The 15056-nt window shown below is 36.8% G+C and overlaps 1 protein-coding gene across 7 annotated transcripts in view; it reads left to right on the top strand.

Annotated features, from left to right (window-relative positions):
* Positions 1-15056, top strand: part of St7l (suppression of tumorigenicity 7 like) — a 66344-nt gene that overhangs the window by 30967 nt on the left and 20321 nt on the right. For all 7 annotated transcript variants that reach the window (XM_013024692.1, XM_013024693.1, XM_013024696.1 and 4 more), the window contains exons 10-11: positions 210-282; positions 2047-2149. In XM_013024692.1, the coding sequence (XP_012880146.1) occupies positions 210-282; positions 2047-2149 (176 nt within the window). The remainder of the gene's footprint in view (positions 1-209; positions 283-2046; positions 2150-15056) is intronic.

Raw genomic sequence — 15056 nt, 5'->3', positions numbered from 1 at the left:
AAAAAAAAAAAAGAAACAAAGAAATGGCTATCAGCTCATAAATAGTAGCTAGTAGAATAGTAGATAGTAGAATTAGGTATTTTAACTATGTGTCTAAGTACTTCTACCACTATAATACACCTGTTGGATTTGCATATTAATTAGGCTTATAAAAATTATCGTAAGACATTTAAAATAATTCTTACCTTATTTAAAAATTATTGTTACAGATATAAGCCTTCCAAAGTCAGCAGCAATCTGTTATACAGCAGCACTATTAAAAACAAGGACTGTCTCAGATAAGTAAGTAGTTACTAACCTATAGTAATTTGGGAAGACTGCTAAACTCAATATTTTGTTTCTTCTTCACTGACTTTATTAATTTTATTTATTTAATTATTTAAGACAGGATCTTGCTAAATAGCTCAGGCTGGCCTTAAACTTGCAATTTTTCTGCCTCAGTCTCCAAAGTGCTGGGATTATAGGCCTGAACTTCCATGCCCTGATCTACCACTGAGTTAAAAACTGTTTTTTCCTTTCTGCTTCCTTCTGAATAATTCTTGATCTTCTGTAACTTTGAGGCCTTTCAATTTGTGTATTGGAAAGCAAAAATGTTAGAATTAATTTAATAGGAATTTAATTCAGACTTTATCACATACTAGCTGTAGAACTTTGGACAAGTTCATTACTTTGAGTTATTCCTCATCCTCAAAATAAGAATGTTATCATAGGATGAGTTGTGAAGATTATATATATGCAGAGCACCTAAAGCAATGACTAGAAAGAGAGTATGCTCAACTGGCCATCAATGGCTCATAAATGTAAGCCTAGATATTCAGGAAGCTGAGATCTCAGAATCACAGTTCAATGACAGCCAGCTCCAAAAAGCTGGAAGTAGAGGTATAGCTCAAGTGGTAGTATGCTAGCCTTGAGAAAAACAAGTTAGGGACAGTGCCCAGGCCCTGAGTCCAAGCCCCAGGACTGGCACCAAAAAAAAAAGTACACATGGTAAATTGTGTCTGGTAGGGAAATAGGTTTCATGTTGTCTGTTCTTAGATTGTGATTGAATTACTATGCTTTCCTTCTGTTTTTGTCTATCCTTAATAAATTTTCTTTATATGGCAAATAAGATATATACAGAAACTTGCCAGTGAGATCCTTTGCCAAAATAAAAAGATATTCAGAAATGAACCAGCTACACACTAGTGTCTCATGCCTGTATTCCTAATTACTCAGGAGGCTGAGCCCTAAAGAGCAAAGTTTGAAGCTAGCCTGGGCAGAAAAGTTCATGAGACTCTCACCTCCAGTTAATGGGCAAATAAAACAGAATTGTAGGCATGGCTATAGAGATATAGGTCCAGCTTTGAATAGAAGAGGGCTGAGCAAAAGCATGAGACTCTGAGTTGAAGTCCTAGTATCAGCATATACAAAAGAAAGAGACAGAGTGCCCATTTTCTTTTAGTAAGTATTCCTTGATATAAATTACAGTGAATATTCATTATCTTTCTTCTTAGCTAAAATTTTGATGAAAATGTACTTCTGTTTCTTGAGATTTTTCTGGTTGCCCCTGCCCTTGATAGCATTTCTTATTATCTTTGAAATTTCAACAGCATTGAGATTTGAACTCATAGCCTTGTACTTGCTAAGCAAGTGCTATACCACTGAACCATGTTTCCAGCCCTATTTTACACTGGTTATTTTTGAGATAGTATCTTATTTTTTGCCTGGGTACACACATGGACCATGATCTACCTATTTTTCACTTCTTGTTGCTGAAATTACAGCCATGTCTCAGCTTCTTCCATTGAGATACGGAGTCTTGTAAACTTTTTGCCAAAGCTGTCCTTCCTCCTAAGTAGCTAGGATTACAGGTGTGAGCCACTGACACTCAGTTCGTGTTTTTATGTTGAACTAGATGCTTTACTTTCATTTGTAGTAATTATATGCTTTTATCTTTGGCTGTTATCAGAAACCTCTGATTCAGGGGCTATATTGTAGTCCTAACTCCATAATTTTCTTTTTTTTTTATTTGTTCATTTCTTCATTTTGTCTTTTTTTTCCCCACAGATTCTCTCCAGAAACAGCCTGCAGAAGAGGATTAAGCACAGCAGAAATCAATGCTGTGGAAGCAATTCATAGAGCTGTGGAATTTAATCCTCATGTTCCAAAAGTAAGAAATTTTTAAATGAAAATACTAATTTTTTTAAGCTTACTAAATTGATTGCAGTGTTGTAGACCAAAGTTCAGGTTGCCACAATTTGGGTTGGAATTGCTTTAGTGTGTAGTATTCTGATGTTTACTATGTACATTAAAGGGGACGTTAAAAGGCTTGCCTAGCATGCATGAAGACCTAGGTTCAAGTCCTTAGTACTACATTAACAGAATAAGCCAAAAGTGACACTGTGGCTCAAATGGTAAAGTGCTAGCCTTGAGCAAAAGAAGCTTGGGGACAGTACCTAGGCCCTGAGTTCAAGCCCCAGAACTGGCAAAAAAAAAAAAAAAAAAGAAAGCACTACATAGAAAGGAGATTAGAAGCAGTTAGTTTACCATGAGCTTTGTAATTATTGCCAAAATAAAATTTGATTTTTGTTTACTGAGCTTTTTTTTTTTCCAGAGCTGGGAATGGAACTCAGTGCCTTATGCATGTTAGCTGAGTGCTGCTCCACTTAGCTATACTTTTATTATAGTTATAGAGGAATAATCAAAAGGCTTGGTCTTAACAAAAGATTATTTATATTTCAGATCAGTAAATTTCCTATTAAAATAAAAACTTGGTTAAGACCTAAATTTTGAACTAGGGCTAAGTACATAAAAAACAAAAACAAATGAATTAAAATAATGATATGAAACAGATGTGAACTTCTTAAAAGAATTGCTGAGTTCATGCTTATTTGGTTCCAGATTAAACAATTTATTTTATTTGTCTTTATATTGTATTCTTTGTAATCGTACAAATTATTTGTTGATATTTGTATATTATTACCTATACACCTAAACTCCAAGATTTAAAATTTGGGGGGCTGGGAAGGTGGCTCACGGGCTGGGAAGGTGGCTCAGTGGTAGAGCACTTGCCTTACATGCCAGAGGCCCTGGGTTTGATTCCTCAGCACCACATAGGCAAAAAAGAAAAAAAGCTGGAAGTGGCGCTGTGGCTCAAGTGGTAGAGCACTAGCCTTGAGCTGAAGGGCTGAGGGACAGTGCCCAGGCCCAGAGTTCAGGCCCCATGACCGGACCCAAAAAAAAAATTTAAATTTATAATGTCTCAGAGACTATAAAATATTCAAGGATACCCTTACCACAAAATACAATACCAGGATGTGTTAATAGTGAAAGCCAGTAGTCAGTAAAGAGATGACTATTGAGACAATCTCCTCAGTAAAGAGATGACTATTGAGACAGTCTCCTAGAAGAGGAAATTATAAAGTTGTTCAGTAAGTTTACTGTTAAAGAAAGTGAATAACCTGGTGCTGGTGGCTCACACCTGTAATCCTAGCTACTCAGGAGGCTGAGATCTGAGCATCGCAGTTCAAAGCCAGACTGGGCAGGAAAGGCCATGAAACTTTTACCTCCAATAAACCACCAGAAAACTGGAAGTGGCACTGTGGCTTACTGTAGTATAGTGCTAGCCTTGAGCTGAAGAGCTGAGGGACAGTACCTAGGCCCAGAGTTCAAGCCCTACGACCAACCAAAAGGAAAGAAAAGAAGAGAGAGAGAGAGAGAGAGAGAGAAGGAGGAGAGAATATATGGCATAGTGAATTACTGACTGGGTGTGGTGGTGCACACCTGTAAATCCAGCACTGAGGAGACGATAGTAGAATGATTGCAAACTTGAGGCTAGCCTGGCTGAATAGCAAGACCCCATTCTAAAAAAAGAAGTACTGAAATCTAGGGCTGAGCAGGGGTAGATTGCTTATCTGGCTTGTTTGATCCCCAGTAACTCAAAATAAGTAAACATAAATAAATAAATGACTGAAATCCAAGAATAAGAATCAACAAATATTTTATAGCATTCTCTTATTCAGTGACACTGGTTCTACAAATTTAATTTTTCTTTTTTCTTTTTTTGTCAGTCATTGGGCTTGAACTCAGGGCCTGGACACTGTCCCTGACCTTTTGCATTCAAGGATAGCGCTCTACCACTTAAAGCCACAGGGCCTCTTCTGGTTTTCAGGTGATTTTTCTTTCCTCCCTGGCTGGCTTTCCTGCCTGGCTGGCATTGAACCACAATCTTCAGATCTCAAACTTCTGAGTAGCTAGAACTACAAATAGGAGCCACCAGCACCTGGCTCAAATTTAAATTTTTATTACAGATTATACTACATGTGCACTATAGTGGCAAAATGAAATGTGCATTTTATTATTTATTTGTTTATTTATGTATTTATGCCAGTCCTGGGGATTGAATTCAGGGCCTGAGTACTGTTCCTGGGCTTCTTTTTGCTCAAGGCTAGCACTCTATCACTTGTGCAAAGAGTGCCACTTCCAGCCTTTTCAGTTTGTGTGTTACTGAGGAATCGAACCCAGGGTTTCATGCATACTAGGCAAGCACTCTACCGCTAAGTGACTTTCCCAGCCTGAAATGTGCATTTTAATATATAGCAAATGCTAGGAAACTAGCACTGAGGTTAGAAAACAGAATACTGTCAGCCTGAGAAACCTACTTGATTGCCCATTCCCATTTAAAACCTCTTTCCTCACCACTATTTTGATATTAGTTATGCTTAGCTCCTCCTTTTTTGTAGTTTTACTCTACATTTACTGATTTATAAGCAAGTTAAAAGAGTGACGTCTCTGTTTTTTATTCCCTAGAATAATTTGTGTAAAGTCAGAATTATGTCTGCTTAATATTAATTTTAGTTAATTGATTTAATTTAATTTTAATTTACTTAATATTAATATTAATTATTTCTGAAAAATAGAATTCATTTGTAAATTCATTTGATTTTGGAATTTTCTTTGTGAGAAGCTATGATGTATGAATTTCGTATCTTTAGTTTAATTACTCAGTTACAAATATATTTCTCTTGGTTTTGTTTTTTTGTTTTTGTTTTTGTCAGTCCTGGGGCTTGAACTCAGGACCTGGGCACTGTTTCTGAGCTTCTTTTTGCTCAAGGCTAACCCTCTACCACTTGAACCACAGCACCATTTCCTGCTTTTTATGTTTATATGGTACTTTGGACTCTTAGTTTTTAATAGTTGAAAGTTTCTAATATTTGTTTCATCAAAAACTGCAAACTTACTACATAAATTTATAAAATTCTTTTATTGTATTTGCAGAATCAGTTGTAATTGACATGTATGTATATTATATTTTAATCAAAATAATCCCTTCTATTGCTCTGTTTTCCCACCATTTTCAGCTTTGTAACATTGACTACATTTTCCCCCCTTGGTCAGATTCCCCAGGGGTCTGTCTTTTTAAGCTTCTATTATTTGGTTTGGTTTTTTGTTTGTTTGTTTGCCAGTCCTGGGGCTTGAACTCAGGGCCTGGGTACTGTACTGAGCTTCTTTTGCTCAAGGCTAGCACTCTACCACTTGAACCATAGCACCACTTCTGCCTTTTTCTTTTTATGTGGTACTGAGGAATCTAACCCAGGGCTTTGTTCATGCAAGCACTCTACCACTAAGCCACATTCCCAGCCCCTATTATTTGTTTTCTGGTTCATTAATTTCTGTTCTATATTGCCTTCCTTTAACTTTGCTTAGATTTGTTTCATTCTATTTTATGTTCCGTATCTTCTTACATAGTTATTTCACACCTTAATTTTCAGTATGCCTTTTTTCTTACTTACTAGGGCAAATTTTTAACAATAGCAATATTTTTATATATTTTAGTTAAAATGTTTTCTAATTTCCATTATGACTCTTTGATTTATTCTATCTAGAAGTTTCTCAATGTGTGTGTGTTTGTGTGTGTGTGTGTGTGTGTGTGTGTGTATGTGTGTATGTTGGGGTTGGGGTAAATATGGGTTATAAAGTGTGTTCAAGGCTAACTTGGACTATGAAGTGAAACACTGTCTCAAAAAAACAAACCCAAAACAAGCCAACAGCCTATATACTTACAATGATGAATTTTATTCGAAGTAAAATATACCTTTAATAAAACTGTTATATATACATACATAAATACACATACTTATATACACATATGCCTATATAGTCATGCACTTTAACATTTAATGTTAGTTTTATTTATAGGTAAAAATTTACTTATTTCTCCTCAACTAAATACCAAACCAGTCAACAATTCCACTCCATGGAAATAATTCAAATGAATGCTCCAATCTGAATGCATAGTATTATTTGTGCTTTAGTCTAGTTTTATCCAACAGGATCTTAGATAGTGTTAAGAAAATGAAAAGGCAAAAGACTAGTAAAGGATTTATATGTTTAGAATGTATAGACAACTCAATTCTTAAAAAAAGAAGCAGCCTGCTGCTGCTCAGCAACAGCAGCCGCCACCACCAGGCATGATGGCGCTTGCCTGTAATTCTAGCTACCTAGAAGGTAGATACTTGAGGATAATAGTTTGAATTACACCTTAATAAAGAAGCAAAAGTGTGACAGCACAGAAAGCACTGTAAAAAGTAGCTAAGCTTTTTGATGAAATGAGATGCTGATATATAAAATGCTCAGCATAGTGTCTGAGTATCAAGCATCAGTGTTGATTTTATTTATGGATTTTTTAAAATAACAGTACTGGGGTTTTAACTGAGAGGCTAGTACTTGCCGGATAGATGATCTACTGATGAACCATACCTACAGCCCTTCTTTTTTTCCTGTTACTGTTGTTTCATTCTATTTAATTTTCTTTGTGAACTGTTACTTTAGGACTTACAACCTTAGAATGACTCAGGTTTGGGGATTCCTTTATTGAGAGGAGGTAAAGGTGAACATATTGAGATAGTTAACAGTAACTAATTTGAATTATTTAACATTCCAAGGACATTGTAACTTACAAGAGAAGTTTTCAAGAGTAAGGGGAAAAGAACATTCTTTTTTTGGGGGGGTGGAAGGGCGGTCCGGTTGTGGGGCCTGAACTCTGGGCCTGGGCGCTGTCCCTCAGCTCTTCAGCTCAAGGCTAGCGCTCTACCACTTGAGCCACAGTGCCACTTCCGGCTTTTTTCTTTTTGCTTATGTAGTGCTAAGGAATCGAACCCAGGGCCTCATGCATGCAAGGCAAGCACTCTACCACTGATCCACCTTCCCAGCCCCAGGAAAAAGAACATTCTAAATAGAACAAAATAATAACAAAGCCTGCTGAGTAAATCTCTTATGTCTTTGGTATTTCTTATTTTAAAGTAAAACTTTTTAGTGTTATGTTGCCAAGGAAGCAGACTTTACATAAAAACCTTGGTAAGTGTAAGGAGAGTTTTAAAAATAAATTGACAAGCTGGGCACTGGTGGCTCATGCCTGGAATCCTAGCTACTCAGGAAGCTCAGATCTGAGGATCACAGTTCAAAGCCAGCCTGGGCAGGAAAGTCCGTGAGACTCTGATCTCCAGTAAACCACCAGAAAACCAGACAGCAGTGGCACTGTGGCTCAAGTGATAGAGTGCTAGCCTTGAGTTGAAGAGCTGAGGGGCAGTGCCCAGGCCCAGAGTTCAAGTTCCACAACCGATAAAAAAATAAATAAATAAATTGATAGTAGGATGCCAATAACTCATGCCTGTAAGATTAGCTATTCAGGGGGCTGAGATCTGAGTATCAGCAATCAAAGCCAGCCGTGAAACTCTACCAAAAGGCTAGACATGGACCTGTGGCTCAAGGGATAGAGTGGAAGCCTTGAGTGAAGAAGCAAAGTAAGAGTGTAAAGCCCTAAATTCAAGTCCCAGTAGAGGAACAAAAATAAAATTAAACTTCATGTTGATACATGCAGAGTTAAATGCATTCTGGTTATCAGAAGTTGAAACCTGTAGGATGTTAGTTTTGTCAACTATAGAAGATAGTATTTTATTAGCATGCTTGCATTACATTGACTAAACTACTTATACTATTGGCATTTATAAAAGGTGAAACAAGCAATTGAGATTCTGACTGGCATAGCAGAAATAAAGAAGCCTATAATACATTTACATTTCCACTATGTCTTACTAAGAGAAGAGTTGAGATAAGAAATGCTTGCCATTTGATTCATGGCTCCATAGGATTAGTGGAAAAGAGTTTTCTCATGGTAAATGCCTCTCTAACCCCTTGTCTTTCCCTTCTCAATAGGATCACTTTCCCTTTGCTTCTGAAGCTGTTAGGTAGTGTTTAACTTACTTTATTCACATAGCAATTCTGTTTGCTTTCTATCTAGAAAGTGTCTTTAGTCCTTCCCCAAACACATATCCACACAGACTCTGCATTCAGCCTGCCTGTCCAGTCTTATAGAATGTGCACTGAGAACACTAATTGCAGAGATAAATTGGTTCTTTGTGTGCATGACTGATCAAGAGCAAAGTACCTTAATTTCAGATGTCTTCAGAGAGCCTTTTCTTTAACCTCTGCTTTTAAGAGGAAGATTATAAAGCATTATCATTACTTCAGGTCAGAATTATATTGCTTTTCGTCAAAAGCTATTGTAAGATTTACAAAGTAATAGAAAAGGGTAATTTAAAAGTAAATTATAAAGATCAAAGCAGTTCAAAATTAAAGTGAATTTCAGTGTAAGCATAGGTATGGTTTTAGAATTATGAAAGAACAGCCATGCACAAGGCACAGGGTTCGAGCCCCAAATACCACCCCCACACAAAAAATATCTTACCATATCTTATTGTGTCTTGTAATTATAGCTTACAGAGTAGCTTTAAGTTTTATATCTGGTCAAAAGCAAGGGACTAAGTAGTTATTTGAGTCTAACATGTCGAAAGGAATTTTGTCCCAAGCAATTTTTTACTTATTGCAGATATAACACTAAGGCTGTTTACAGTTAATATGGATAGATCAGCTTTGGTTTATATTTTCAGCTATATTTTATTTGCAGACAGTTTCCAGAGCGGTCTTTTAACTGGCTTTCTTCTTCTACAGAATTCTTTTTCCATCTAGTTGTGGAAATCCCTTACTACAATAATTACTTCATTTTAATGTTCATCAAACTAAATTTTTCTCAATTTTATTTTTAAACGTTTTCTCTGAACAGTCTATTTGTACATTTTGATTTATGACTTTATTATTCTCTTCATTAATCTTTACTTCTGCCTTTTCCAGATTACCAACTCTTAACCTTTGAAATCTTTCAGATTTCACTCACTAATTCTACATCTTTAAAAAATATATTTTTAAAGCATATTACTGTAGGGGCTGGGAAGGTGGCTTAGTGATAGAGTGCTTGCCTTGCATGCATGAGGACCTGGGTTCGATTCCTCAGCACCACATAAGCATAAAAAGCCAGAAGTGGCGCTGTGGCTCAAGTGGTAGAGCGCTAGCCTTGAGCTGAAGAGCTGAGGGACAGTGCCCAGGCCCAGAGTTCGGGCCTCACAGCCAGAAAAATACTCACAGCCAGAAAAGTGTGTGTGTGTGTGTGTGTGTGTGTGTGTGTGTATTTTAATGTAAAAGTAATTGGTACTTTAAAAAAAAATCAGACACTTCTGAAGTTTATAAAGTTAAGTAATCCTTATTTTCTCTCTCCCAACTCTAGTTCTCTTAAGTTACTTCTATCTCTGTTTAACCAGTATATGGCCAGATCTTTTTCTCTTTTTCTTTCCTTTTCTATTTTTTCTCCTTTTCTAAGTAAGGTCTCACTATATAGTCCAGCCTAGCTTTGAACTCAGGATCCTCCTGCTAAAGCTTTTCAGAATGCTGAGGTTACAGATGTATAACACCATAGCCAAACATTTTGTATGCATTTCCAAACATAGAGAAATCATTTCAAATACTTTACCCTCTCTTGTGTGGACCATCTACAGAGATTCTTCACTGGTCTCCCTGCCTTCAGCACCTCTCTTGAGTTATCTGTCTAATTAGCAAATCTAACTTGGCTTAAAGACCTTCACTTACTCTCCTTGTTAGTATCGAGTTATTATTAGCTCTGTGTGTGTGTGTGTGTGTGCGCGCGCGTGCGCGTGCGCGCCCTTCAAAATTCACCTTACTCCTTGCTACTCTGCCTTGCTTCAATTTCCAGTGTCACTATTCCACTACCATTGAACATATGACGCAAATCCCCAGTCATCTATTTGTGGTTTTTAAAGGACTCAGTGTTCTCAAGCAGAGATAATGGTTCTCAGTTTCCTACTCCTGAGCATCATTTATAGTTGGGCAGGGGGAGTTAATGTCTCTCTCTTTATTCAATACAAGTACAAGACACTTGTCTTATTGATCATTTTATGTCAATGCTCTTGCCTTGCATATAAGGAACACTCAATAGATAGTGGTAAATAGACATGCCTATCATCTATGTTAAAGAAAGAACTATACCTTCCATTTGAAATTTTTAGGTCACTCAAATTTTCATGTTTTGGGCTGGGAAGGTGGCTCAGTGGTAGAGCGCTTGCCTTGCATGCATGAGGCCCTGGGTTCGATTCCCCAGCACCACATGAGCAAAAAGAAAAAAAGCTGGAAATGGCGCTGTGGCTCAAGTGGTAGAGCGCTAGCCTTGAGCTGAAGAGCTGAGGGACAGCACCCAGGCCCAGAGTTCAGGCCCCACGACTGGACCCAAAAAACAAAACAAAACAAATTTTCATGTTTTAATGATACTGTATCTTTCAAAGATGGTAGTGCAATTCTAGCATGATATTATTTGTTAATGTATATTATGAAATAACAGCTTTTAATGTACCGATGTGTGATAATTAAAAAGTTAGAAAAATTTAGACAGAAAGCTATGTCCAAGATACATGTAATAAAAAGTGGGTTACCTAAAGTTTGATTCTAATTTTTGAAAAAATAGACTCAGTATACTGTGCATAGAGATTATGATACATTACAGTGGTAGAGCACTTTCCTAGCATGGACAAGGCACTAGGTTCAATCTTCAATGATACAAAATAAAAGGAAGAATGGAGAGAGGGGGGGAAGGAATGTGTATATTATGTTTAAAGGAGAAATCTAGACAAGCATCAGATTATTTTTTCATTCTTTTATTCTCTAAACATGTAATGTTTTATTTTTTGTTGCCTATCTGTTATGTTAGCAGTTTTGTACACTCAGATTATACTTTACTATGCAGAAAAAAAAGAGAAGAAAGCAAATAAGTGTCTTTTAGTTTTTAGCCTTTCATATTCTTAGAAAAGAAGTCTGTATAGCAGGGTTTTGTTTACTATTAGTTTACCCAGAGTTAGAAAATACCTTAAGTAAAAACTGAACTGTAGACTGGGTACAGTAGTTCATGCTTATAATCTTATCTACTCAAGAGATGAAGATTGGTAGAGTCACAGTATAAGGTCAGCCCAGGTAGAAAGTTAGTAAGGTTCCATTTCAGTGAATAAGCTGAGCATAAGCTTGCAATCCAACCTATGAGAGGGCATAGATAAGGGATCAAAAATGTGAGACCCAGCTGAGCACTAGTGGCTCATTTCAATAACTCTGGCTACTTGAAAGTTGAGAATTAGTAGATTGTCATTGTCCTGGACAGACATTTTCTTGACATACCAAATTTACATTGCTTTAGAGCCAAATTGAAAAGAACAGAAAAAGGCAGAAAAGTTTGCAAGATTTTTTTCTAAATCCATAGGCACATGGTGGCTATGTAGAATGATGTGAATTGAGAGGATGGTTGTAGGTCCTCAGGGCAGAGAAACTCAGCCTGGGCAGACAAACTCTCCATGGAGAGAAACTGAATGAGGTGGTACACCTGTGGTCCTAGCAATGCTAGACAGCCAGATGGGATCAAGTCCCTATTGTAAAAAATAATTTGTGAAAAACAATGCTGGAGGCATGGCTCAGCAGTATAGTACTGGGGTAGCAAACTCAACACCCTAAATTCAGATCTCAAGTACCACACACACACACACACACACACACACAAAAGCCAAACAACAACAAAAACTCCTGAAATTTGAGTTTGAACACATTTTTGCTATCTACATCAGATGAGTTTAGGTACTGTAATGTGCTACATGCACATGGACAATAGAGTGCTTATTCTGTAGCAATTGCAGAAATTCCTAAATAACAGTTTCTGAAGGAGGTAAATTAAGTAATAATTCTATAGCATTTAAACAATATGTGTGTGTGTGTGTACATGTGCACATGCACAGCTTGGATTGAACCTAGAGCCTACGTATGCCAAGTACACATTCTATTATTGAGGTATACATTGAACATATTAAATACATTTTTCTTAAACTGAAACTTTCTTAAATTTTAGGAGCCAAATTTTATTTCAATGTCAGTGCAGAAACTAAAATTTTGCTTTGCTTTAGAACCAAGTTGAAAAGGACATTTGCTGGAAGATAATTTTTTTAAGTAGTATAAGGAACACATAAAAATAATTAGAGGCAAGTATGGTGATGCATACCTATAAGCTCAGCATTCAGGATGCTGAGGCAAGAGAATTGTGAATTCAAGTCTAATTGGGCTCCATAGCATGACCTTGTCTGAAAACAATTCAATAGCAAACATTTTTAAAATGAAAAATCTTGAATTATAATTTCCTAATTACATTACCATATACTTAATACCATCTGCATGGATACAGATTATATTAACTAGTGAAAATGTAAATATATAGTTGTTCAACAAAAGCATATTCTTGATGTGTCATCAAATTGATGTGGTCAATAAATTTTACTAAATAATGTTTATTAAAAATAGTTTTGCTTATATTTTCTCAGTGGTTACCAAAACTCTGAATGTCATGTTGTGATACGGTTTAAAGCTTCTACATTCGAAAACTCATGGAAATAATTTGGAAAAAAATTTTCTTCTCTAAAATTTAAGCAAAATTTAAGCAAAATTTAAGCAGGATAGGAAGGCTCTGGTTTAGGAATTAAACAGTTTTCTTCTGAAAATAAAATTCTCTTTCTGATGGTGATACCACCGTGGTTGCCACATTGTCTTTGCTGCTACTGAAGCAAAGAAGCTCTCAATGCACTTGCAAAGAGCACACGGAGTCATGTCAGAGGTCAGCTAGTTGAGTCCATTTTCCCACAGATGCCTGGTGTGAGTGATCTTCTACTGTGTTTCCAAAAACTGGGCAAGGATTAGAGAGGATTAGGAAGAATATGACCTTCCTGAATATAGGCCTAAGTCACTGAGGGGAGAAAACCCAACCAGGCAGCAAATGGGCTTTGCTTGACCAGGACACAACCTCTGCCGCATTCCTTTAAGTCCCCAAACTGGATTAGTAAATAATCTCATAGTTTGTGACATCTGCTAAAATAAATTGATAACCAGACTACCTGCTTAAACTTTGAGGACAAGGCCCAGAAACATTAAGAGTTAAGTAATTAAAGATGGGCGTGAAGCTTCTTCATAAAGAAGAAAAAATATTTTTGATGTATAAATATTATGAGTACATCATATTAACGAATTACATAAGGCTTACATTTTGAAGCCACGTCTTTTTGTCTTTAAGATTCTTCTGGAACCATGTTGCTTGTGGCAGTCGTAGAAAGTAGTTCACAAACTTTTTTTGTTTTGGGTTTTTTTTTTTTTTTTTGCCAGGCCCAGGGCTTGAACTCAGGGCTTGGCACTGTCCCCAAGCTTCTTTTGTTCAAGGCTAGCACTCTACCACTTGAGCCACAGCTCTGCTTCTGGCTTTTTCTGTGTGTGTATGTGGTACTTAGGAATTGAATCCAAGGCTCCATGCACACTAGGCAAGCACTCTACCACTAAGCCACATTCCCAGCCTTCACAAACGCTTTTTGCTAATTGTTTGTATAACAACCTGAGATACCAGAATTTAAAATGTAAGAATATATCTTTTGAGACACCTTCTCTTAAAATACAATTTTCAAGCCTATTCTATAGGAAGTACATTTTGGCCTCTGTCTTTATGGAGGGATATCAGCTAACTAAAATATTCTAAACACTTTGTTTTAAGATGACTAGTAGTAAAGATGATGCATAAGTGCCTGATTTTGTGCCTTTATTAATGTAAACCTGATGAGTGTAGTAATTGTGATTACATTGCTTGTGTTATAGATAATAGTAGGACAAATAATTTCTTCAAGAGTTTGAAATAAGGGGTTGCAGGCATAGCTCAGTTGGTAGAGTGCTAGATAGTGAGTGAAAGCGGATGCAGGTATGGAGTTGGAGTCCCAGTCTTGGATCAAGGGGGTGGGGGAAGAGCTTTAAATAGTTTGAACTAAGACAGGGATTGTAATACATACCTGTAATTCCTCCACTTTAGGGGATGAGGCTGAAGTATTGTAGGTTCATGGCTAGCTTGGAAAATACACAGTGAGCACAAGGCTAGCCTGGACTGTATAGGGAGGATTGGTAAAAGGGATGGATAAATGATGAATGGATAAATAAAATGTAATAGGTCTATACAAGGAAATGATTTTATCACAAAAAAAGAGTACCTAAATGTCCTATAATGTGGATAAACCTTGAAAACATGCTCCATGGGAAAAAAGTCACACTGAAGACCACAAAATTGTGCTATTCTATTTGTATGAAGTGCCCAGAGCAGACAGATTAGAGAGAGAGAGAGAAAATAGGTTATTATTTGTTTAGGGAAGTTGAGGAAATAAGGGAATACAGAATGATAGTAAAGGGCACAGGACTTCTTCCTAAGGAAATGAAAAATTTCTAAAACTGTGGTGATGGATAAACATATCTGAACATAATAAATATCATTTTAGATGGGAAATTCCAAGGTATATGAATTACATCTCAATAAAGCTGTTTTTAAAACAAAATAAAAATTAGCTGAGTGCTAGCAACTCATACCTATAATCCTGTAATCCAGAAGATCTCAGAAGGCTGAGATCTGAGGATCGTGGTTTGAAGTCAGCCTAGGCAGGAAAGTCCATGAGATTCTGATCTCTAGTCAAACACCACAATGCCAGAAGTAGTGTAGAGCTGTGACTCAAGTGATAGAGCACTAGCCTTGAGTACAAAAGCTCAGAGAAAGGACCTAGGCCCTGAATCCAAGCCTTGGGCCTGGCACAAATTTCTTATCCAAGTACATTATTCATACTTCTAATAAG

The sequence above is a fragment of the Dipodomys ordii genome, unplaced genomic scaffold (genome assembly GCF_000151885.1).
Source record: "Dipodomys ordii isolate 6190 unplaced genomic scaffold, Dord_2.0 Scaffold78, whole genome shotgun sequence".
Classification (NCBI taxonomy): domain Eukaryota; kingdom Metazoa; phylum Chordata; class Mammalia; order Rodentia; family Heteromyidae; genus Dipodomys; species Dipodomys ordii.
The sequence above is the reverse complement of the archived record's forward strand: the minus strand, read 5'-3'. Positions and strand labels throughout refer to the sequence as shown.